Raw genomic sequence first — 24,404 nt, 5'->3', positions numbered from 1 at the left:
GTACATTTCGAGAGCTCTACTGCCTGTGTTTGTTCTGCCATTAAAAAGGTGCAAACCGTAGATTAAACAGGAAATAATCAGGTACAACAAAAACAAAACCAAAAAGAAAAACATTTCTCGATTTTTTTCTAGATTTTTCCTCACATAATTGTGCAAGTATGTGAAATTTTTGATAATTTATTTATAAAATTTATTAATGGTGATTTTAATTTATATAACAAAGAAATATTAAAATATTAGAAAATTTTATTGAGCATGCTATATTTTGCTATAAACTTAAACAAAAACAATATTATTTAAAAGTCAGAAAAGTGAACAGATGTGATGCTAACAATAAGTAAAATTATTGTTGAATACTTTTTTTATGTGAATAATTCATGCACATCATATAATTCTATGACATAAGTTCATTATTTATCATTTTTTTTTAAATCACTATAAATGTAGGGCAATCATCAAAATCGTGAATTTTAGACTTGCAAATTTTTTTCGCTTTAAAATTTCCTCAGCTCTGATTATACAAGCCCAAAATCATCAATAACTATTAAATGCCAGGGAAAATATAAAATAAATAAAAAATAAATGAAAAATGTCATAAAAATAAAAATTACAAAATTAGAACACTTTAATACGTTTCAAGTATGTTTTGACGTGGCATAAAGAGAGAGGTATTCTGAGGTATTCATATCATTAAATCTCATCAGTTTTTATATTCCTCCAAGCTATGCAAGTCTCTCGCGTTTTAATAGTCATTGTGTGTGCTTAGAAACACACAGAGGAATTGAAGGTTTTTTTATTAACAATTAGTATTTGTGAGAGAGGCTGTGCGATGTATCAGTGCTGATGAAACTCCCAGAGTGCACCATCTAATAACGTTCTTGAATTTTTATGGATATGTTGTTTCGCGCCATACATAATTTTCATAGCTCCGTGCGAAAATTTGCAATTTGTCGCGCACGTGACCTGATCGAATTTCCCACTTGTTAGGGTATTTTGTTACAGTTTTTGGCGGCGTTACTAAGACCACTAGATTGAGCTGGTTTTGCGTTAGACTTTTTAGTACGTCGTCAAGAGTCTGAATAAAAAAAAACTCGTATACTACCTTGACCAAAATTTTTCCAGACTAGAGAAGTCTAGAATTGTAGACGTGACGTCAAATTTTCTTATATTTTGCAAGCAATATTATCAGTAATAGGCCATAAACGCGTTAATTAGCCACCAAAATGAGCGTCATTTTCAGTCGGCGATCGTAACGAGATTGGAGAATAAGAAGTGCTGCTGTTGCCTTGGAAGGTCGAAGGGCGCTCAACGGCGCCGAGCACTAAACTTCAAAAACGAAGAAGTTTTCATGGTGCAAAACTTGTGGTTTGCAGCTCCATTAGATGATGGCGAATCGTCAAAGTCTAATTGATACACAAATTTTGCAAACACAAGGTTCACCAAGAACATGAAACATGACGTAGAGATATAAAAACTAAATTATTTAAATCACAAAACTCCATCTTATTTTTTTTCCATTTAAATTTGTATACTTTTTAAATTCAATTATTATTTGAAAATATTGAAAATATACAATTAATTAATTAATTTTCATTAATTTCACATAAATAAAAGCCAATTTTTTTCTTCTATTGCAGACTTTTTACTTGAAATTTTAATCGCCAATTTTTGTGAATATTATAGATGATATCAATAAGTCTTTAGATATATAATTTTACTAAACATAAATTTCATTTTAATAAAACATAAGATTTTGTATTGCAATTATTATCTTTTTTTAAATTATTTTCCTTCTTTCATTTATTTTTAGTCACATGCACCCATCTTATGCAAATTTAATTTCGATTGAGTTCTTTAAATCTATGCGACAATTAAAGCATCAATCGCCTGACATTTTTATTTACAACTGTGTGAATTATATTGTGGAAATTGAGACCTGTGAGATGTGAGATTACCAAAGTACTCCATTAGTAAATAATTATTTTAGAGTCTATTATGACCTGGCTGACCTCCCCAGTATTGTTGGCCTGGATTTCCAAGTGGCTAAGTAACGTCCATATTAGTGCGAGAAACCTGACTTTTAATTAAAAAGGATTGATTGTGCCGAGTTCAGTCAGTGGTGTCTGGTTAATTTATATATATTATGAGAAAAAGCGCACCATCAAAGCACGGAACGTTGATAGCGCGCTGTTGTGTGTTGTACAGATTTGACATGACTGTACCGTCAAACTAAAAATTAGCGTATAATGATTTTGAATGTTTTGATTCGGATGGAGAACTGACAAAAAAAATGAACGTTCCGGGTTATTTATTAATTGCGAATATTCTATGGCCATGTTTGTCTCTGAATTACCAAAATATAATTAATAATTGAGGAATTATAACCAACTATAGAAAAAGGCGCTGCGTGGAGGAAAATAAATGAAGAATTATTCTTGTCTACAGTTTTAACAGTTAGTTGAATGACACAATGGTTTTTTTTTTAATAATTTTGAAAGATCTAGTATCTATTAAAAAAATTATTTTTTAAACAATTTAAACGTTTAATTAATCAAAATTAAAATTATATTTGCAAATAAATCAAAAAAAAAAGTAAAAAAGAATGACAAATTACAGAATAAAAGTTTAAATGATTGTATATTTTTATAATAGATTATATATTTTAATAATTATTTATGAATTAAATTAATTTAATGGTTTTATACAGAACGGCTTGATAACTATTTAGTCAAATCCTGTTTATATTGTATGAGTTTTTCAACGTGATGAAAATCATTAAAATAAACACATGCAATTTATCTGATTGTTACAATCCATTTGATAAGAAAAAACAGATTCTATGTTATTATTTCACAAACCGGTTGAAAGATGCGTTAATACTTACTTACGCTATTGACAAATCTAAAAATAATTATTCACTCTCGTTTTCTCGTTCTCACATTTATTTAACTCTTTCCATTTGAAAAATAAAATAACTCGTTTTTCCTGCACACGTTACAATAAAAAAGTGCGCATAACCGTTGGAGAACGAAGCCGCAAGCTGAAAAATATTCATACAAGAAACTATTTTAGCTGGCTGAACTAATGAATTGAAATAATAAAAAATTATTCTTAATTATACAATTAGCAAGAAAAAATATTTTTCATTTTAATTTGCTCCAAAATGTATTTTGGCAATCGAGTTTTGCAAGTCATACTCCTACAAAATACCATGTAAGATGTAAGCCTTAAAAATATTTTTTAGCAATTTTTTTTATTTTTAAATCAAATTTTATAATTTTCATAAATTTATGAACACAAATTTATTTCACTATTCCGTATAATTTGGGAAAATCTGGTGCAAAAAAATCTTTTGCCTAAAAAACAACTGCATGATTATAGGAGCTAGTTTATCATCTAAAATCTGTTCTCCAGTTTATTTATTGGTAAATTACGGGTAAATTATGAAGTACAATGTATGCAATTGTAATAACCGCATGAGCAGCGAGATCAAGTGCGCGGGAATCGCACGAGAGTGAATCACGACGGATTCGTTCAGTGGAGCGCAATGCAATGCTGAGGCAGCCGAGTGTGCCCTTGAAGGACTCGCGCGCCGCAGATAATGGCAGGGAGGCTGGGCCGTGGTCGTCAGTCTCTCGCGGTCCTGCTCTCGGACCAGACCGGTCGGTCCCTCCGGACACACACTCGCAACCATGGCCTGCCTTCTTCAGGTGCTGCTGGTGACCTTTGGCCTCGTGCTGTGGGTCGACGCCGGGTTCATCACAAACGCCTTGTGTGCAGGTGCGTTTGTCAATAATTTTTTTCTTTATTAATTTATAGGTGTGTATTTGTACAAGCATGCCCGTTTTGTGTCAGTGTCGACTTGGTCAAGCTTTATAAACGTTGACGGAGAATTATCCTGTGCACATACGGGGGCCGCGCGTCAGTCTCAAGAGTCAATGTGAATGCCATGCCAACGCTCGGCTTTCATTAACGCGCGCGGCCGCGGTGTTTGTCAATTTCTTTAGCTCGGAATAGCGTTGTTTTGATGCAGAGGAGTGATTAACTCTATTTGTTTTGATCTAGGCTCTTTAGGGAAGTAATTTGAGATTTTTTTGTTGAAAACATATTAATTTTGGGTTAAAATTTTCAAGTTTTTCGTTACAAACTTTATTTTTGTTTCAAACTAAACTAAAAAAAGAGCAGAGGGAACTCAGGGAACGCTCAAATTTTTATGCATACAATTTTTTTTTCTTTTATGCTTCAATTTACCTTACTGGAGGAAATAATTTTAAGGACTTGTTAAAAAAATAATCATTTCAATGTTGTACATTACACTTTTATCTATTAACACTCAAAAAATATGTGAAATTCAATTATTGAAATCGCCAATTGATCAAACTATTTATTTTATAAAAACAGCAGAGAGTCGAAAGAAAATTAAAGTGACTTTTTTTCAGATCCCCTCGCTTCAGCATGAAAAGAAAAAATACTTTTAATTCGGTTCATTGATCTCATTTAAAGCCAATTTTGACAAAATAAAATCCTTTTTTTATCAAATATTATTCAAAATATATTCAAAATTTACAAAGCAAGAAAATTTGAAGTTTGATTATATTTTTCAATTCTGACTCGATATAATATTTTGGATTTTTTTTTCTTTTTCCGATTCTTATAAGATTTGCTCAAACATGCTGTTTTTATTTCATTCACCGGCGAATTTGCATGCGCCGGTTGACGACTGACGTTTACAAGCTCAATAAATGCTCTCTTGCTGCTTTTGCTTTATCATACCGCGCGCATCAATATGAAGCACGTCAATCTGACTTCCTTGTCCGTACGTAATCCATTTTGGCGCTGGTCCAATGCATGCGTGTGGCTGGGAATTTTTCGCTCAATAGAAGAGATCACTCTGTATCTGTAATAAAAAATTGCACGTGCACTGTTTCAAATATGAGTTTTTTTTATTGCGCAGACTTTTTGTTTGCAAAAAAAAGTGAACGGACCAGTGAATACAAAATTTTAGGTGGAATTAACTTCCTATCATCAAAGGTTGACATTTGCGTCTTGTTAAAAAATTATGGAGATGAGGAAACGTAGAAATTTCTGCTATTTCGGGTTAAATATTTACAGTGAAAAAACCGGCTGACATTGAAAGGCGAGGCGGCGCCGTTTAGTTGAATAGAAAATTAATCGACGGGAGATCTCGATGTATCTAATTTTTAAGCAGCATTATTCATTCTTCCTCTGGCCAATTCCGCTAATCAGCTCCTTCCGTGTACTAAAATAATCAGCAGCTACTTTTCGGTGAAAATTTATCCTTGAAAGTGCGATTTTCGCTAGGAAAAGGCAAAAGGATAAAAAATAATGCAACATCATGCAGTTCAGCGAAGATTTTTTATTTGAGCAATACTCATCGTGAATTTTTCGCCAAATAAACAGACACAATAATATTTCATCCTCACCGCACTCGCATCATAGCCTGAAACTCAAACCTTGTGCAATTTTCGGCGATAATTATGTCTGTTCTGCGGAGAGCGACCGCGGACCGTGCGAAATAAAATGATCGGGCTGTCACTTTTAAAGGACTTTTTGGCATGCACTTTTTGTGTTTACTATTATCTTTGTTACCTTGCTTTCATTACATAAATTTTTTTTATTGATCTTAATCATTACAATTTTTTTTTCTGGATACAAATCTCTTTTATAAAAAAAAAGACAATGTTGAACATATGTGAGGCGTGAGGCTGAAGTTTAAACCGAAAGATGAAAGAGCCCTATGTTCAATCTTTTTAGCGAAGTCATCTAATCCATTTAATTATTAATTCATAATTATATATAATGAAATATATGTACAAAATATTTAAAAATTTCCAAATATATTTGATGGAAAAATAAATAATCTCTTTTGCTGCCCTCTTATTGTTTAAACAAAGAACTATTAAAATAGTTAAATTTAAAAAATAAAAATTTTCTAGTTTAAAATATTTAAAATTATAATTTAATAACATTTTTTTTATTTATTAATGATATTTTTATAGTATATATATATTATTTATATTTAAAAATTATAATTTCTATGATATCATCAGTTTTAATAACTGTCTCAATTTGCATTAGAAATTGTTAAAGTATCTTTTTGATTGTATATTTATATTTACTTGGATATTACAAGTAATAGTAAGAAAATGGTTAGAGTTGTATACCTTCTGTGTTTTTGATCCTGTCGCAAATTAATGATTCAAACATTCATTCTCATTAAATATAAAATATAAACTATAGCATAATAACTGATGACGTAAGAAGGAAAAGGAAGATATACCTCTAAAAAAATAATCTATATTTTTTATATAATACATCTTAAACGAAAATAATATTATTTATACAATAGGTTTTAAGTTTTGTATCTATTAACGAGCTCATCACTTGGAAAGAATGAATAATTTTTAGAGTCATTCTTTTCATCTACATGAATAAAAATATTATGACTGTATAAATAAACCTCACGCCGAAATAAATCTGTATTAGCGTCATAATATATTATGATGCGTTATAATCAATTCGCGGCCTCGCGCTAAAACCACTTCTTTGCTGCATGAATCATTCATACAAAAGTTTATCTTTTGCTGATAAAAATAAATGCGTACTATATTATGCAAAATTCTATTTTCGTATTTGTGTTTTCCTGCTGCGTATCTGCGGACGATGACTAATCAAAGTTTATCTCTTTTTCAGTGACCCGAAGTCTGGGGAGGTCAATCGACGTCGGGGGTATCTACTTGAGGTCGTTCCCTCTGGGCAGATGCAACCCTGTCAACTTCAATGATGTTTTCTTCAAGGCGTACCCTCGAAAGTGAGTTTTTTCCAAAGATAAAAGAAAAACAGTCAGATAAATAAATAGCAGTTCATTTTTATCCCTCAGGCGTTATAAAGGCTAAAACCACACGTCCGTATGTGAGTGTGCAATGATTGCACGTTGAATTAATAAGCAAGCGTGAATGTTCAGGCACAATTTTATTTATTACTTATCTAACCTTGGCTGAAATTAAGCCGGCTGTATTTTAAAATTTTAGATCAATCAAAATTTAAATGACAGTTTTTTTTCAACCAGGAAATTTATAAAAATTAATTTTGAATAGACTGTTAAATAATTGAAAGAATAAATTTTCAAAGTACGATTTTCAACTTTGCAAATTGCTTCCGCGCTCCGCCTGTTTTGTGAACTACACCTGCGCGGTTCCGCTGCCCTTGACATTGCGACCGAAACTGTGCAGTCATCGTCATTATCGCGAATTTTCGTATGCATCTCCGATTTGATTCGCAAAAACTTTATATCTGGACGTTTTCCAAATCAAAGAAGCGGTGTTGCGTCACTAAGTGTTTTCAAAAGAAAGAATAATAAGATGAGAGCAGCCGTCACTCATTTTAATTTCCTTTTATCTGCAGTGTTGAATCTTGCCAAAGTTGCATAGCGCGAAAATAATGCGTTACGAAGGAAGAATCAAAGAACTGCAGAGAGGCTCGCTTTTGAAATACTAATGAGCTTTTTAGCATTGTTGGAAAACCCGGATCTTTTATTGTCGGTTGCTAAAATGATTTATGGCCATAATGATTATGTTATAAAGATGAAAAAAATTTCAAAGGTTTGATAAAAAGTGAAATAATTTTCTTTTTCAGTTATATGACATTGATTTTTTTAATTTTACTTTTTCGTGGAATATTGATCTTAAAATTTCATCTTAAATTATTTCTCTATTTCAAATTTCAAATATTTAAAAAATCTACAAAAAAAAAATGGATTTTTCTGAGTTGAAATCCACCTAATTAACTGTCTAGAGAAGGCTAATAAATTAATTAATTTGAATTGATGGCGACGACCTACTTATTAAAAAAACCTATATTAAAAAAGGCCAGATTTATTAAAGCGTTTATCACTAAATTGCCCTGTTTAGGTAAATTGAATTATCAAAAATCAAATTAATATTTTGTCAAAATTTTTTACTGCAATAATTTTAACTTTCTTAATAAATTAATCGAAAAAACCAACTTTAGCGCAAAAGGACTAAATTTTGCAAGTTTGTAAATTTCTCCAAGAGAAATCATGATTTATTCTCAGCAGTTGCGCGTACCCTGGTTGCAGGTCGTCGATCAACACGCCGCACCAGCTGCTAACTCTGGAGGACGACCCTGACGAACTGCGATCCCTTTTCAACGCCAGCCTGCCCACCGCCATATACACGCACGGATTCCTCGAGGGCGAAAAGGGCACCAGCATCAGGGCGTTCCGCGCAGGTGAGCTTGAATGAAAACAAAATTCGCCACTATACATCCGGCCGGTGGTTCAAAGACCCTGAAGGTCGCGTCTATTGTTGGCTCTTATGCGAATTCTCACAGAAAATATTATGCTATTTGATGAATTTCAAAAGAGGGACAATAGAAATTTATTATCATTTGCGTGACGTACGGAATTCCTGACTTTGCATTTTGAAAAAATATAAAAATTGTAAAAGATAAAAGAGCACAACAGGAGTCGCGGCGCCACAAAAAATAAATTGCTTTCGTCTTGACCTTGCTATACAATCTTTTTTGGCGCTTTAATTTTGGCGTTGACTTATTAAAGTGTCCATCATAAATACTTTGGTTTTTTTACTTAATATTTTTCCTTGTTAATCTCAGCTTTCCTTTACCGTGGCGACTACAATTTCATCGCCGTCGATTGGCAAAAATTGGCCGCCGGCCCATGGTACCTGAGCGCGGCCAACAACGTGCGGCCAGTCGGAATGGCCCTTGCCCAACTGATTGACCGCCTGGTCAATATCAAAGCCATTCGCCTAGACACGCTCCATCTCATCGGCTTCAGTTTGGGCGCACATGTCACCGCAGTTGCTGCAAAGTACATGACCGTCGGAAGGGTACCCAGGATCACAGGTATAAGTGCGAAAATCACGCTTTTTTTAAATCTCTTATTAACACGTATTTCAAAATTATAAATTAAAATTGAGAATTTAAACAGTTAGAGTTAGAGCGAAAAAAGTTTAAAAAAGCAAATTATATATTATTTGTAGAAAAATCCGTAACTCGCAAAAATGAAAAATATTGATCAACTTATAATTATATTTTTTATTAACGTGAAAAATTATCCCGGTATTGAAGTCCACGATGCATAATTAATAATTTGAAGCTATAACAATTATTAACATTATCATGAATAATAAGAAATTTTTAAAATTTATCAATTGTGAGAATTGATAATTATTTTTTATTATCATGCTGAGATGAAGTAAATTTATTTATTGATCAATATTTAATATTTTTTTTTCTTTATAATTTTTTCAGGCCTAGATCCTGCATATCCCTTGTTTACTAGCCGCCCCAAAGCAGACAAATTAGACCCATCTGACGCCGAATTTGTCGACGTGATTCACACCTGTGGGGGTCTCTACGGCTACTCTCAACCCCTAGGCCACGTCGATTTCTACCCAAACGGCGGTTCTTTTTTCCAGCCTGGGTGCGCCAACGTGATTTCATTTGGTAAAGCTAGTTAGAATAACTGTAAAAAAATCAATTTTAACGTATTGAAATTCAGGAACGTGCAGTCATTGGAGGTCGTGGCGTTTCTTCGAGGAATCTCTGCGGGGCGGAGAGTTCATCGGGACCAAGTGCACCTCGTATGATGACTTCCTCAATGCGAGGTGCAAATACAACCAAAGAAATCCAATGGGGATCCACACTAACATGACGTGAGTGGAAGTTCATCAATTCGAAAATAAAATTTAATCAACTCATGTTTTCAGTGCTCGGGGAAATTTCTACCTGCGCACAAACTGGGCCGCGCCATTTTCCGTGTTCTAGTTTCCTATAATTTTAGTTTTTAGACAAGTTTGCCAGATTTAATAAGTAATTTGACTGCATTTCTTGCCAATGGCCTTTATAACTTAGCTCACTCCTATTAATGAAAGGGTGTGGAAATTTATAAAATTATGTTCAAATTGAGTTGCAAAAATAATTGTGGTAGAATTGCACTTGATGGCCTAAGTTCCACTATTTAGTTCTAATTTATTCTCCAACGCTTATTAGTTTTTAAGAGTCAATTTGTACAAACGTCTGTAGAATTGTAGTTTTGTGAGAAGCGAAATAAAGACTTCAAACATGTATTAATACGACTTATAAATTTATTAATTATGCTGAAACGAATCAGAACAAATGCATCCTATTCCAATACTTGGATACAAATGGTGTGAAGGTATATATCGTAGTGTGACAAATTGAGTTCGCACAGCCTCAAAAAAGAACGGCAGTCCCAAACGAGTCCATGCTTGGAATTCACTTCTTGTTGTAAAAGGCCCATTTTTTTATAATTTACAATTCAGTGCAATATATGAGGAGCAATTTGGCCCAGAACTGAGAAGACCGACAGAATAATGATTTGATAAAATATGATTTAAAATAAAAAGAAGCTCGAGAATATATAACGTACTAGGATCTACCAAACAATCGTAAATATCTCATAAGCCATAGTAAAATCTCAATCTTGCAAAACGGTGATCATAAAGTCGCAGTCAGCCTTGCTGAAATTCTGGGTAAAAAACTCGAGCCTACAATTTGATGGTTTTTTTTTCAGTTCACATTGGGTTTTATCGATTACTTTACTAGGAATCTCTCTCTCAGCCAGCTGCAGTTTCTCAGGCCAGAAACACAACAAAGAAAATGAAGAACAGGATCAGCACCGCGAAAATCTTGATCATCAACCACCGGTTCGACGAGACGGATTGGAAGTATTTGAGGATCTCCCCGTGCGCTGCTTCCACGTTCAACTCGACGTCTTGAATGTTGGTGTCGATTCGCTCGACCATCTCCTCCTGCTCCTTCACCATGTGCGTCAATTGCTGGAAGATGCCGCCGAGCTCCACAATGGTCGACTCGATGTTCTGCATCGTCTCTGCCCTACTGTGAAGGTACTGGTCCGTCTCGTCCTGCATCAGCATTTGCTGGCCCTGCAGGGTCAAAGCCGGTGGAGCCACAGCACCACCCATCTCAATCGAAACCTGGAATAATAAATTTTAATTGTTTTTTAAAATTCTTACTTAAAATTTGTTTAGAATTGAAAATAAAAGTAAAAAATATAGGGTTATTCAAGGTTTTTTCTACTGGAATTGTTGTCCATTCCTTTTTTTAATAATAGTTCTTTGCATTTTAAATGGAATAAAATATTTCAATTTAACGTAGCTTTTAGATGGATAAAATATTCATTTCTTATTAAAAAATAAAAGGAAATGGACTAAAAAAAAAATTAATTAAGAAATTCATCTAGAGTAAATTATTTCATTTTTCTTATCAAATATAAATTATTTGCTATTAAATTTGTTTCAATTTAATGATAAATTTTCCTTACCTGCTCTTCAGCAAGTAAAACAGAGCCTTGTCGAGGTCCGGAAGTGAGAGCAGAAGGTGGCAGCGAAGCCAAAGCTCCCGCTTGTGAAAACTGCTCCTGTCTGGACCGCTGCGCCTTTAGGTTTTCCGTTCGCACCTCCAGCACATTCTTGAACTCGGTCGACATGGAGGCCAACTTGGACTGCAGGGTGAGCACCACACTGGACGAGTGGCTCATGAGGTGCTTGCGGGACGTGTTGTCCTTCTGGCTTTTGGCCGCGCCTTGCAGTCGGGCGATTTGTTGGTTCAAACTGTTCAGGTCCTCTTTGATGATGTACGTCAGCTCTTGGATTTCGGCAGGCCTGTCATCGAAAAGGGACTTCCTTTTTGCCACTGTTAACAGGAAATAAAAATTCCTCTGGTTAAGAATTTGAAATCAAATTAAAATTTATATATAACAATATTCTTATCGAGAAATTATTAAAAAGTTTTTGTTTTGTTTTTAAGTATGAAAATTACACAAATAGAAAATTTAGCCACAAAAATACGTTGATTTAAACTTTATTTAATATTTAATTTACTTGGTGAATTCTTTTACTGAGTACTTCAACAATTTCAATCAAAAATACTCACAAAGAGTCAGTTTTTCCAGTTTCGAATAGGTACTGCTTATGTTCTTTCCAATTGTCCTGGCTATCAACATGAACTCTGCGTATCTGTGGAGGTTCTGCTGCCGTCGGGGGTCCTTTGGGGCCACATTGTTGACCACTCTGGTCAGCTCCCTGCCCTGCAGAGAGCGGACGGTGGTCGCGAATTCTTTGGTGCGGTCTCTTGAAGCCATGGTCGGGTCGACGTAGGGCTCTAGTGGGGGCAGGCCATTCGAGGGGTGGTGCGCTTGAGTTGTCCACGTCGAGCTCGAGGCGCCAAGCAACTCGCTGCTCTCAGACTCGGATCCACCTCGCCGCCTGCGAGCGGTCATTTGCTCATCACAGGCTCACGACTGCCTGCAATTGGAAATAATTGCTATTAAAAAGATAGGAATTTGATTGAATAATTAGAAAAACTTAAACCGAGAACTAGTTAAAGTGCCACAAATTATTGCATAAGACAAAAAGGTCTAATCTAGATCTGAACTAAACACTTTCCATACCTTCCATTTTTTCCCTTCTGTAAGCTGAAATTAAAATTCTAGATCAAGACGATTCATGGAATTCCGAGCTTTAAAACATGTTTATCTTATTATTTAAAAGCGGAAATCTTTCTCCAGCTGCTGTGTCAGCGGAAAAATCTGCACAACCTTGGGTTTGGGCAAAACAAACATTTTCCCACAAAGTCAGCAATTTTCTCACTCCCATGCCCTTTTAATTCTAACAAATCGATCTTCTCTGGTCGGTTGGCAATTTTCAAAGGTTTCCCCTGACGTTCATTTCAATTAGTCAGACAATTAAAGCCCCTCAGTTCACCCTAGATCGCGCCCACTTGAGCAGAAGTGATATTCTTGACGTACAAACCTCGTCTGTTTTCCTCTGGATTCCGTGCCTGGATTCTTTCTCGGACGGTGACGACGCACTCGGCGGCTCGGTCGGCTATTTCGGCGTGCAGGTAAATTCACCGTGAACTGATTTTGTCGAAAAAAGGAAATTTATTCGCAATTTTTGAAGCTGCATACGTCAAACGTCAACTTTCACTGCGAGATACACGTAAAACCGGTATAAACCGGTTTGCTTGTAAAATCTTACCGGTTTTCAATCTTTTCATTGTTGAAAAAAGTAAAGAAACCCGGTCACTGTGGAACTGTCAATATAAACCGAAATACAAGTTGGCAATTTACCACGCCCACTTATCACACATGTCGCCAACCAAATAGAGAAAAATCCAAGGTGAAATTACTTTAATCTAATAAGCATCTGTTTCGCAAGCGAATTATGTGCAATAATCGATCGCCTCTAATGAAATTATTTGTTTACACATTCTATTTTTGGCAACTTTTGCAGAAATAGCCGGCGGAAGTGTGACGAATGGAGTGACTCACGTTGGCCACTCTTAAAATCAGCATATGTTTTCAGAGGACACATTTGGGGCCACAGGACGGACCAAATCGCATGCAGCACAATTTGTGCTGGTGATCGCGGCGAATTAAATTAAATTGTTTGACAATTGTTAACGGCGATCGCCCCCGATGAAGAATCTCTAGCTTCCGTATGAGAAGGTCGTTCGGTCGGCTCGTCGACTTCGCTGCAAATTATTAGGTAAAAACTCCCGAAAATCCCGAAAACATATTTTTGATTGTGCATGCAGATCCAGGAAGTGCGCTGTGGTCACTGCATTTTACGAGTTTCTCTTTTTTTCTTAAGGCGCGATTTGTACGACGTGTTGCTATATAATTGGTGGTTGGTACATTTATCATCTACGATTCGGAGAAATTTCGTTGGTTTTTGATGGAAGGATTTGATTGCATTTCAAAATTTGGTAAAAAAAAAAATCAAAATTAGTTTATCGCGTAAAAGAACAACACATTACTTGTTTGCATATTGACCTAATAATTATTCTCACTTCTTATCTATACAAGCCTCTTCAATCAGTTTTACATAATGATAATTTTTAACTGATTTTAAGCAATGTTGCATGTGAAACAAAATTTAAATCCGCGTATGTACCAAAGTGACAGTAGAGCAGATTATGCAATCCGCCCTACTCTTTTGTTTGACAGGTTGCATCTTTAAACTCGGAAAGTTGCAAAAATAGCTAAATTTGACTTAAAATGAAAATTGATTGGAGATTAATTAATTGGCCTAATGTTTTATACATCTCTTTTTTTTATTTTTCTACACCAGAAAATAATTAAGCTCATTTTTTTTAATAATATAAATTCAATATTGTCATTAAAATGTGACCCAGGGTCTACTTGAATCAGTTGTTTTTGCCAGTTTTATTTGAAGTAATACAATTTTTGAATTATTAAAATTATTTCCTAATTTTTCTCTATAATCGACTAACAATTGAGAAACCAAACCTAATTTTAAGACGCTGAATTGCTTGCAATGATTTGATCAAGTTATATTTGCTATTTTGTTGACATCGGCATTTAATTGATTGCACACTGCACACATCATGTTTATTGATTTAAAGTTGTGAAAGGTCAGTTGCATAAAATTGGATCAGCAGAGACATATAAACACGTAATTTGGTGATAAACTTCTCACAGTGCCAAAGGTTGAAAGTCGCTCGGTTTTCCCATGCAATGCGTTCAGAAGACGCAATTCCGCGCTAAGATCGAGAAAACCAGTTTCGCAATCTCTTCCGCCACTACTTTTCCTGCTCGCCTTTCGCCACTTCTTCCGCGACAATTGTCTTTTCAAATTCTATTTTTAAATCTGCACCCACCGAGGGGAGGTGAAATAAAATATTGATAATAAATCGCGGGCGCAGCGCGGCCGGATCGATAATTTCGTCGCAAGCTTGGTTCGTCCGCAATGAAATGTAATGTTGGGCAGACCGGCCTGTGGGAAGGTCAATGTCTAGCTGTGCAAGTCACTCCCGGCACATGACTTCCTATGCGTCGCGCGAGGTCAGCTGCACTTTTCTTGCGCCAATCGCGCCGAGATGAAGCACGCAATTCGCGATCGCATGTTTTCAGTTTTGCTTCCAGACTCGTGTCGCACGGGTGGGTCGCACACTTTTGCTGGTGAGTCGAGCTCATTTTAATTGAATAATTATCTTCTTAATTTCACAACTGGTTTGAAAATTTAAGATTTTCACTCAAATCTGTATCGAGATGACAAAATAATCGTTTTTATTTTTTTGTGTGTAAAAATTATTGTCAATTAAAAAAAAAAAATTGCTGAGGAAAACTTATCCTTGATAATTGAACGTTAATATTTATTCCACGTGGAGACCATAACATTTTTGCCCCGACCAAAAATATTTTTAGCTCAAAATTTATAAATCCAATTTTTTTTATCTGTGAAGATAAGAAGTGGCGTATTTGCCCGGAGCTTTCATACTTTTTTGTTTGCTAATCCATCACGCAATGGGTGGAGTGTCACCTCGTCTCTTTCACATTTTTTCGTCCTCTCATTTCTCACAATCAGTGAGTAATATTTTTTAATCAGAGAATGAGTCGGAACTTGACTTATCAGTCAATCATATGGTATGATATTTATGTAATTACTTTTGAAGAGAAAAATACAGCGCATAATTCTGATTGTGAGCGAATGTTGTCAAAATTTTTTTGTCTTAATAGATAATTTATTATAAACCTCTTTTAATTCTATGCATTGTTTTGAGATTTCTACCACGTTCTATCCAAAAAGAAATATATTATCTTTCAAATTTAATTTTGAAACATAGTTTTTGCTCGCTCAAGATTAGAATTGGAAACATTTATTCATTTTTTAAACAAATTAGAACAAATTCAATGTACCAAATTTAAAAATCTTTTGATACTTTTTGTCAATATCATTTGAATTTTTAACACATTGAAGAAATTTATTTGAAATTTAAATCAATTTGAATAATACAAGTTTTTGCTATACTAATTATAATTATAAAATTCTTATGCAGAAAAGCACCGATTGATTTATAAATAGCTGCAAGTGTTTATATTAATGCCTTGATATAAACTGTCAACATTATTCTTAAACCTTTAGAAAGTACAGCCATCGACGTCAATCGGAATTCATTTAACTACCAAATTTGCTTCTCATGCTGAATATAATAACTATTCTTGTAACTATTCGGTGCTTGTTCATCAAAGAGAAAATAGTTTATGCAACCTGCACAACAATCAACAGGGTACCAAAGTTTTGATAGTAATTACACGATAAAAAAATCACTTATTCTGCCTAAATCACTTTGAGAGGAAAATAACAAAATAATGCAAATTTAGCAAATTCCTATCAAATCTTTCATTCGGCCATTTAAAAAATGCTTTAGTAGCTAAACTCAGGAATTATTTTTGCCGATGGCTCGGAAGATAACTTCTTAGTAATATTCAAAATACACAGGCTCCTCTTCAAAACATCCCCCAAAACACATGGCGATCAGCCAGATCAAGAAAATCTATTGACAGGGAATGTTTAGCGTTTTGAACTAAAAAAAGAACAATATTCACCGACCACTGGCAAAAAGATTGCCATGCTGGCCAAGATATCCATCGTCAGAAGTGTGATGGTGATGACCACGAATCCGATCCAAAAGAAAATTCCAAAGAGAGCAAACGCGAATTCCAGAAAAACCAGCAATGGGAAGATCAGGATCAAGATCAAAATTAAAATGATGGCTATCATTTTTTACCTCCTATTCAAAAAATGACCAAGAATGAAAATTTTTAAATTATCTCAACAATCTAAAAATGAAGAATGGGGGATAATAACAGAACAGAATTGTTGACATTTCATAATAGATTTATAATGACGTCTTATTCAATGTAAAACTTTTATAAATGTAAATAAAAACTACTTATCTTATTAATAATTAAAAAAAAGAATTAAAGGTGAGATTTTTTTTTGTAAATTTTGGTTTAATTGTTGTCATTTTTTTTTACATTGCAAATGTTTGTTGATATACACATGTATTTTAATTCTCAATTTCAATTTGTTTTATTCACTACATAACAAGTCATAATAAAATAAAGAAATAGGCAAAAATCTAAATTCTTTTAATATCCAACAGAAAATGCAATAATTGAATTTCATTTGATTTCTCTCTGTTCTCAGGTTGTTTGAATCGCACGGACTAAAATGAACGAAGAACTGACCTACGTTGCCATAACGACGACCTTCTGGTCCGTCTTCTACCTGGTGCACCAGAAACTGAGCAAAAAGGAGCCTGAGTTCAGCTGCCGCCTTGTGACCTTTGTGCACGCATGTGTGGCCAACTGCCTGGCGATGTGGCACTGCTACTTGGCAACCCCTCAAGACTATGGTAAGACTGCGGAAAGGAAGCAAACAAACAAACGCCCACACATTTTTTCTACGCCGCGATTTATCATACAGAATAGAAGATCTGCGTTTTAGCAAACATTGAATTTGAGTTTGTTTAACACGTTTAACAGGCCTTTTAACTCTATTAACTGAGTGGATGACTTTTATTTTTGAATTTTACACCGAGACTCGTATCATCTAAATTTGGTCTTTCGTTTCTTGAATATTTAAAAATAGAAGCTGAAGTTAACAAAATTAGATTCATGTTATTGTGAGAGCTTGTTTTTGGTCTCCCTCTCTTTGTTGACCATTTCTATTTTTGAATAATTATCCTAATTATCTAAATGATTTATTTGGGAAGTAACGACCGGTTGAGATGTTGTTTAAAATAGATTTAAAACTAGATTCAATTAACATTAAAAACTATACAGATGTGACAAATTTGTGACTTTATGAGTTTTTTTTTATTTATTTATTAATTTTTTTGATGGAACAAGCATAGCAATATATTATTCATTGGCATTGATATTATTTGTTTTAGTTCAACTAAACTAGTTGTAAGATATTATATGTTAAAAAAGACTTTTTCTGATAATTGGTGATTTGAAGCAAATTTTTAAATTTAAAAATAGGCAATGTTAAATAACTCATTAATTAAAGGTAAAAATAGCTATTAAAGTTGTTTAAAATTAGTAGAAAAAAAGTTGCTTAACTGAAACATCAATTTAAACTTGAAAAAGTTTCATTTCATCTTTTATTTTTCCATTCTTGTTTATTCAGTTTACTGGCTTTATTGTCAACAAATAGGTTATAAAGTTGATCACCTATTTTCCCATCTCTTATGTAAACTTCTGATTTGTTTTTAATATATTCATCTTTTTATAATCCAACGAATATTATCCCATATTATCCTTGAGCAATTTAATAAATTAAAACCATTGTTGAAAACTATAATTTTCTCACCAATTTTTCCCATTTCAGGTAGCGAAAATTCCAGCATGCAGAAGTTCACTGTGAGCAACAGCCTGGGCTACTTCATCTTTGACATGGTGTGGTGCCTGTACTACCAGACCGAGGGCGTCACCATGATCATCCACCACCTGGTCAGTCTGACGGCGCTCAGCTCGGTGCTGGTCAAGGGCGTGTCGGCCACCGAGGGCATCGCCGGCATTGGCGGCATGGAAATCACCAACCCCCTGCTGCAGGCCCGCTGGTACCTTCGCACCACTGGAAGAAAAGACACGTGGCTCTACACGGTGGTCGAGTTGGCGTTCATGTCGCTCTTCTTCTTAATCCGAGTCGTGTACGGCTTTTTCTTAATCAAACGGGTGCTGCTGCATCCGAAGCCTGATCTTTTCACGAAGGCGCTCGCCGCCTCGTTCTACATGCTCACCGTCACTTTCATGTACTACATCGCGTCTTACTTTTACGCAAAGTACTTACGGAAATCAAGCAAGAAGGTCGAGTAGTCTGACCTGTTGGGAATATTAATTGCTGTGAAACGATTATTGCGAAAAAAAGATCACCAGACACGGGGTTTGGAAACGACTAGGATCTGGACAGCCTACCACCGATAGTGGGTTCGCTTTTTGCGTGAGAGACAGAAAGAGTTTTGAATTTGAACGAAATGTGAAACAATCAATGACCGTTAGCAGGTGCTGATCATATTAATTAAGTTGCATGTTTTTATTACTTGCTCAGAATTGAATCTCTGTTTGCCAGAAATAAGCTCGTTTCACTATTTTGCTTTTGGTCAACAGACGATTGCAGAAATGGAACTGGCGGCAATGCAGTTCCCTTTTATCACAGTATTTTCAAATTGAAAAATAGTGAATATATGTTGTAACGGCATGCCCGAAATTTGGGACAAAAGGATTTTATATGTCCTTGGAGTTTATGCATGTTTACTTCCAAATATTCCAGGTCTTACTTCCAGTTCAAATGACCGTATTATTTATTTTTTCTTTGAGTGAATTCTGTTTTTTTCCTTATATGTTTCTTTTTAAATCAAGATGTATATCAGCATGACCGTTTTGTAAATAGATACAAGGCTTAAATGGACTGAGATTCGCACCAAAGGTATGCCTTTTGGCTGGCCAGTTGTCAAAGTTTCCAAACCTTGGGACAAAATTATTAGAAAATTGTTACGTTTTTGTTTTTTATCTTTGAATTGTCAGTTGAGAGACGTTGTTGTGTTTTGCAGAAATGCTGCTTGGTAGCAATACACATTCATGAACAAGCAATACTTAGAATCTTTCGTGTAGGGTCCAACTACTCGCCTCGTTTTGTTTTTCATAGCATGCCATCACTTTTCATTCTACTTTGCTTCTTGACACAATCCATCACATCCCTTTTTCCGTAAGTGCATGGACAGTGCGCTCTTCTAGTCAGCCAGCATAAATAACAATATTACGAGAGACCAGATTTTCTTTTGATTTATTGTGAAGTTTTTTATATAGACCTACGGCAAGAATTTTGCTTCTGGAACTGTTGAACAGTATGTAGCCAAATTACATGTTATGATGCGTTACACATTAATAAAATTGTGAAAAATATCTTAAATTTTTTCTATGAACATCTTCCTCTCTAAATTTAAAACTAAAAAAAAAAACTTTAATATTCCAAAACAATATAATCAAAATTAAGAAATTAATAAAAACTGCCTTAAAATTTATTATAATAAAGATTTAATTTACCACAATTGTGAAAATTTGTACTAGTTGTTTAGATTTAAATGTTGATTTATTCAGTTTTATCCTGTAAATTTTTTATACAAAATATTTAATCATTATTTTTATCTCATTAGAGAACCTTGAAACATAAAACTAATTGAAAAAATTTATTTGATGCTGTTTCAGAAAAACCTCAAATATATTCTCTGTAAAATTTCATTTATTTTTCAAAAGTTTTCATTCAAATCTGGCATTGTTGTCGTCTCTTCAGTTTCATTATAAAAAACAGTTGTTGGCGTCGACTCGACTAGTTCTTCAGCCGTATTTGCTTCAATGACGATGCTTTCTTCAGGCCACTCTTGTCCCAAACTGAATGGATATTGACTTGCAGTGTTTACAAAGAAAACACCTCTTGTGCTATTTATAGAATTGGATGAAATTCCATTTAAATTTTGCTAAATTTATGATCACCTCTTTGGGCAATATTCGCCCATGACTGCAGAGTTCTTCTTTGTGATTCTCTCGTCACACCACCCAAGGACATAGTAAAGGAAACTCTGACATGGGTACCCGTAAAAACCTCTCGCCTTAGTCGAAATCGACTCGGCAAAATAGGAAGGCGCCAGCAAGTGATTGCAAAGCGGTCTTAGACCTGAAATAAAATTAGAATATTAGCATTGGAATTTTATGGTGATAAAAAAGTTTACAGTTATATTTTAGCACTTATTTTTTAGCTCTCTTGCCAAGATGCTTTTTAATATGCGAAGCGTTATGATTTTTGCAACTGATATAAATTACGAAAACACGTTTACTGTCTTTGTTCTGACAAAAGGAGGAGCGCCAGCTTTTTCTCCGCTTACTGTTGTTGCACGCTGGCTGAACGGATCCTCCGTTCACGTAGAAATCTGCGTGACCTGTGTTATCAATCTTGCCGAAGACGCCGACGTTTGTGTGGATGACATCGACGAAGCGCGCGTCGTTTGCATCCAATTTCCATGAACGACTCAGTGAGGCGAAAAAGGGCAATGCTGGATCCAATCCTGAAAGCAATTTGAGATTCCTAAAAAATATAAAGATAAAAAATTTGTAAGATTATTCATTTTAATTAAATTAGGCGTTGCGTATGCAACCGGTCATGCTTCAGTGGTGCGCAGGTTGCGGTTGCGGATTAGGCAATTTTTTTTCATTTTTTTCCACAAGAAATAAAATCTTCTAAAAAAGAAAGTTAATTATTTTTATTGCTAGGCTCAAGTTATAACTACAGAAATCTCTCAGGAGCAAAATGGTTTAAAAAAAAGTTTGTGAATGATGCTTTTCGAATTCTACGAAAAAGTGAAATACATTTTTGGATTTTTGAGTGTTTTTGTTTTACCTTTTGCTTCATTATTTATGAGACTAAAAATCTCAGCATTAAAAAATTAAAATCTTCAAAATTTGCTGAGATTCATTGTTAGAATCAGGCTAGAATCTGATTATTTTTTTTTCTTAAATCTATGGCTAGTCTGGTAATAAAATTAAACAAACCAGTAATCCTTCCGATTCTGAAGGGCTTGAGGTAGGCGCTGGCGAATCCAGCCACGTGGGCGCCCAAACTGAAACCTATGATGTGCAAGTCCGCGAAAAATTGCCGCGGGGCACCCGTCCACGTGGCCATCTCCTGAAGAACGTGGGCAGTGCACCGGCCGGCCTGCCACGTGTTGAGCACAGAACTGGGGTAGCAAGGCATGTTCGAGTAGGCCCGCCAGTCGAGCACCACCACATTCACATCAACCTCACCCAAGTATGCTGAAAAGCATCAGTTTAATACGAAAATATTTCATCGGTTTTTTGTAAAATAAACAGGTTATAAATATATCGGAATAAATTGTTATATTTTGAATATACGAATTATTCAATTGATTACACTAATTAAATTTGAGAGAAATAAGTGAGCATTTTAGGATAATTATGTTTTTATCAGATCATTTATTTTGAAGTGACATGCAAAAAGTTCTCATTTTTTTTTATTTGAATTGCTATTAAAATAGAACTAATATTTCACTTAATAAAAATAATGAAATATTTTGCAATGTATCTCATACGAGGTATGAAAGTGGAAATTAGGATAGTTTTCATGTGTGCTTACTCTCCTTGTTTCAAGTTTCAACACACGAAAGATGAAGTGATAATTTTTTTAGAAATGGCCTGCACTGGACTGGAGTATTCTGTGCAATGAAGAAGGTGCAAGTGCCTTGTTCAGCTCTTGGAAAGTAGATGATTTTCAAAAGTGTAAAGCTCACTAAAAAAACGTCATCAAAAAGCAAAAGAGTAAGTGCACAGTTTCAATTTCTATTTGTTTTATTTTCAAACTTTTCCATTTCTTTAACTAAAAAAATAATGTAATAATCAAATATTTGTATACATTAAACTACATTACTTCTAGCAATATTGTAGATCGGTTCGTAGTATAGAGAGCCGTTGTAGCCATGGATAAGCAATTTGGTCGGGCGACTTGAGTTAAATCCACTGGCGTCGAGAGATTCGGCGTCGGATGAGTTGAAAAGAAAGTGCTTAGATTTCTCCAAACTGTTTGAAATAAATTTTCAATTCGGAATAATTATACTTTTGTTCGTACCTAGGAATATAATAAAAAAGCAGTCTTGAGTTAGAGCAGGACTCGTACAGGTGCAAAAGGCACGAGCCAAAGCTAATTTCAAACTTGGTCCCTCCAGGTCCAATTAAATTACCACTGGGCAGCGGTCGGACCAGGGCGCCAGTCTGGCCGACCAGACAGAAAACTGCGGAAAAAAGTGAATTGTTTGCAAATAAAAATTACTCTCATTGCTCAATTCAGTGAAGTGTTAAAATGGGGACACTTTTTACGTCTAGAATCGACGGAGGTCACCAGACACATTGTGTTAATTTAGGCAATTTGCGGTTTTTTGGTGCTCACCACACTACACGCACGCTAGCCGCAACTTTTTTGTTAAAAATTAAACATGACAATTGGCAATAATTTAGGCAAACAATTTTCTTGCTTTTAGTGTAGTTTTTATCATTTTTATTTTAAAATCATATTTTTTTAATTTATTTAACAAATAAATTTTGTAAAATTAGTTTATTATTTTAAATAATTTTATGCATTTTTGTATTAAATAATTTTTTGATTATTATAAAATCATTCATTTTTATACTATTTATTTGTAATTATTCTATGTATTTAAATCAATGTGTCTTTATATTTTATTTGGAACCGCTATCATTGCTATTGAATGAAACAATGGAGTAATTTAAATCATGAAGTTTTTTAGAGCTTTTACTTGAATATCAATGATATATATGAATAATTAATCAATCAATCATTTAAGTCACTTACAAACTATGACGAATATGCTGAGGGTTGGTGGGATTGTCCTTTGGAGGCGAGGACACACGTCCATTGTGCCAACCCATGCACTTTGCCACTCAGTCAACGTGCGTTGGTATTGCGCTGTCACAAGTCGCCGGCACCACTTTTGCTATAGATTCGTCCCGTTATTGAGCCGCTGCGTGTGTGCAACTAACTCGGTTATAGACCATTCATTTCTGCACGCCCTGACACACAGTCGGAGGCCACCGCCGCGATTTGTGCAATTTTAATCGCGCGCGGCCTTTGTGTTCGCAGTTCCGTCGGAAGACGGCGTGCGGACGCAGAGTTTGCTTTTAAATGCAAATTATATTTAAGTGCCGATCACGTATTTGATCTTAAAGATTGGAAGAACACAAGTTATACAAGTTAATACATTAAATTTCAACTTTATATAAATATCATATATTTTTTTCTTTGACATTTGATCTTTGACATTTATCGAAAAAAACTAAATTACACAGAAAAATAATATTTGGAAGCTGCTGAATGTATTCATACCAGATTTAAAAAAAATTAATTTCTACACAATTTTGGACAGAAGTAGACATTTTAACTCCATAAAAACACACTTTTAATTTCCTGATATTAGAAGAAACCCGCAAATCGTCGAGTTATTTAGCAATACTCAAATCTCAAATACATGTTTTCTAGGTTTTTAGGCTTGCAAATTTTCTGCTCATTGTAGCTGTCCAAAATAATTTGAAATGAAAATAAGAAAAAAGGTATTTTTTTAATCATGATTGCGACGTGAAATATTCTACTGGAGAATTTAAATGGAATCGCTAAAAATGGATTTTTTCCCTTCAATTTTCCGATATCTTCGAAATAAAACCAACAAAAAAATTCAGTTCCCTATACATAATGTCAAAGGAGACATAAAATTATCGCTTATTTCTTATTTTGTTGTAAGAACTGATTAAAATTTGCAAGTTTGTTTATGATAAAAATTTAGTTCAACAATACATTTTAACCATGCAATGGTCTATTTTTAGACAGACCATCTAATACTTGTTTGCAAACGGAAGAAGGCTTGACCAGGTCGTTTGTCAAAAAATCAAGTATAGAAACGAA

At 34.5% G+C, this 24,404-nt stretch overlaps 4 protein-coding genes across 8 annotated transcripts; 2 read left to right on the top strand and 2 right to left on the bottom strand.

Moving 5' to 3' along the window:
- The first annotated feature begins 3,625 nt into the window (after positions 1–3,625).
- LOC132193426 (lipase member H-like) lies at positions 3,626–10,142 on the top strand. Of its 2 annotated transcripts, none has more exons than XM_059614082.1 (7): positions 3,626–3,780; positions 6,715–6,832; positions 8,120–8,271; positions 8,656–8,907; positions 9,316–9,510; positions 9,566–9,719; positions 9,774–10,142. In XM_059614082.1, exons 1-7 carry the CDS (start codon positions 3,693–3,695, stop codon positions 9,829–9,831), a joined length of 1,017 nt encoding a protein of 338 aa, XP_059470065.1. In that variant the 5' UTR covers positions 3,626–3,692; the 3' UTR covers positions 9,832–10,142. The 2 variants fall into 2 exon arrangements, with proteins under 2 accessions (XP_059470065.1, XP_059470063.1); XM_059614080.1 differs by having other exon boundaries at positions 8,099–8,271.
- Positions 10,130–13,074, bottom strand: LOC132193425 (syntaxin-5). Of its 2 annotated transcripts, XM_059614079.1 has the most exons (5): positions 12,861–13,074; positions 12,500–12,523; positions 11,983–12,353; positions 11,372–11,742; positions 10,130–11,024 (listed from the first exon to the last, which is right to left on the bottom strand). In XM_059614079.1, exons 3-5 carry the CDS (start codon positions 12,326–12,328, stop codon positions 10,662–10,664), a joined length of 1,080 nt encoding a protein of 359 aa, XP_059470062.1. In that variant the 5' UTR covers positions 12,329–12,353; positions 12,500–12,523; positions 12,861–13,074; the 3' UTR covers positions 10,130–10,661. The 2 variants fall into 2 exon arrangements, with proteins under 2 accessions (XP_059470062.1, XP_059470061.1); XM_059614078.1 differs by lacking the exon at positions 12,500–12,523 and having other exon boundaries at positions 12,861–13,073.
- LOC132193427 (TLC domain-containing protein 5-like) lies at positions 12,766–19,822 on the top strand. 3 transcript variants are annotated; one of them, XM_059614085.1, is made up of 3 exons: positions 12,766–12,951; positions 17,067–17,274; positions 18,255–19,822. In XM_059614085.1, exons 2-3 carry the CDS (start codon positions 17,091–17,093, stop codon positions 18,740–18,742), a joined length of 672 nt encoding a protein of 223 aa, XP_059470068.1. In that variant the 5' UTR covers positions 12,766–12,951; positions 17,067–17,090; the 3' UTR covers positions 18,743–19,822. The 3 variants fall into 3 exon arrangements, with proteins under 3 accessions (XP_059470068.1, XP_059470066.1, XP_059470067.1); XM_059614083.1 differs by lacking the exon at positions 12,766–12,951 and adding an exon at positions 13,409–13,598; XM_059614084.1 differs by lacking the exon at positions 12,766–12,951 and adding an exon at positions 14,865–15,034.
- Positions 19,823–20,172: 350 nt separating this feature from the next.
- LOC132193679 (pancreatic lipase-related protein 2-like) lies at positions 20,173–23,488 on the bottom strand. The gene is made up of 7 exons (XM_059614502.1): positions 23,301–23,488; positions 22,560–22,722; positions 22,362–22,510; positions 21,470–21,730; positions 20,806–20,985; positions 20,417–20,597; positions 20,173–20,362 (listed from the first exon to the last, which is right to left on the bottom strand). The coding sequence occupies exons 1-7, from the start codon at positions 23,362–23,364 to the stop codon at positions 20,173–20,175; spliced, it is 1,188 nt and encodes a 395-aa protein (XP_059470485.1). The 5' UTR covers positions 23,365–23,488.
- Positions 23,489–24,404: the final 916 nt, after the last annotated feature.

Source organism: Neocloeon triangulifer, unplaced genomic scaffold (genome assembly GCF_031216515.1).
Source record: "Neocloeon triangulifer isolate White Clay Creek 2 clone unplaced genomic scaffold, ASM3121651v1 ptg000004l, whole genome shotgun sequence".
Taxonomy (NCBI): Eukaryota; Metazoa; Arthropoda; class Insecta; order Ephemeroptera; family Baetidae; genus Neocloeon; species Neocloeon triangulifer.
Note: the sequence above shows the minus strand (reverse complement) of the source record. Positions and strands in the feature narration are given on the sequence as shown.

Coding starts and splice junctions, on each gene's coding strand:
- LOC132193426 (XM_059614080.1), top strand. CDS start 3,693: ATGGCCTGCCTTCTTCAGGTGCTGCTGGTGACCTTTGGCCTCGTGCTG. Junction 8,272..8,655: donor CATCAGGGCGTTCCGCGCAG/GTGAGCTTGAAT, acceptor TGTTAATCTCAG/CTTTCCTTTACCGTGGCGAC. Junction 9,720..9,773: donor GGGATCCACACTAACATGAC/GTGAGTGGAAGT, acceptor TCATGTTTTCAG/TGCTCGGGGAAATTTCTACC.
- LOC132193425 (XM_059614079.1), bottom strand. CDS start 12,328: ATGACCGCTCGCAGGCGGCGAGGTGGATCCGAGTCTGAGAGCAGCGAG. Junction 11,743..11,982: donor ACTGGAAAAACTGACTCTTT/GTGAGTATTTTT, acceptor TCCTGTTAACAG/TGGCAAAAAGGAAGTCCCTT. Junction 11,025..11,371: donor TTTTACTTGCTGAAGAGCAG/GTAAGGAAAATT, acceptor TTATTATTCCAG/GTTTCGATTGAGATGGGTGG.
- LOC132193427 (XM_059614085.1), top strand. CDS start 17,091: ATGAACGAAGAACTGACCTACGTTGCCATAACGACGACCTTCTGGTCC. Junction 17,275..18,254: donor GGCAACCCCTCAAGACTATG/GTAAGACTGCGG, acceptor TTCCCATTTCAG/GTAGCGAAAATTCCAGCATG.
- LOC132193679 (XM_059614502.1), bottom strand. CDS start 23,364: ATGGACGTGTGTCCTCGCCTCCAAAGGACAATCCCACCAACCCTCAGC. Junction 22,723..23,300: donor CAGCATATTCGTCATAGTTT/GTAAGTGACTTA, acceptor TTTTTTCCGCAG/TTTTCTGTCTGGTCGGCCAG. Junction 22,511..22,559: donor CTTTTTTATTATATTCCTAG/GTACGAACAAAA, acceptor TATTTCAAACAG/TTTGGAGAAATCTAAGCACT.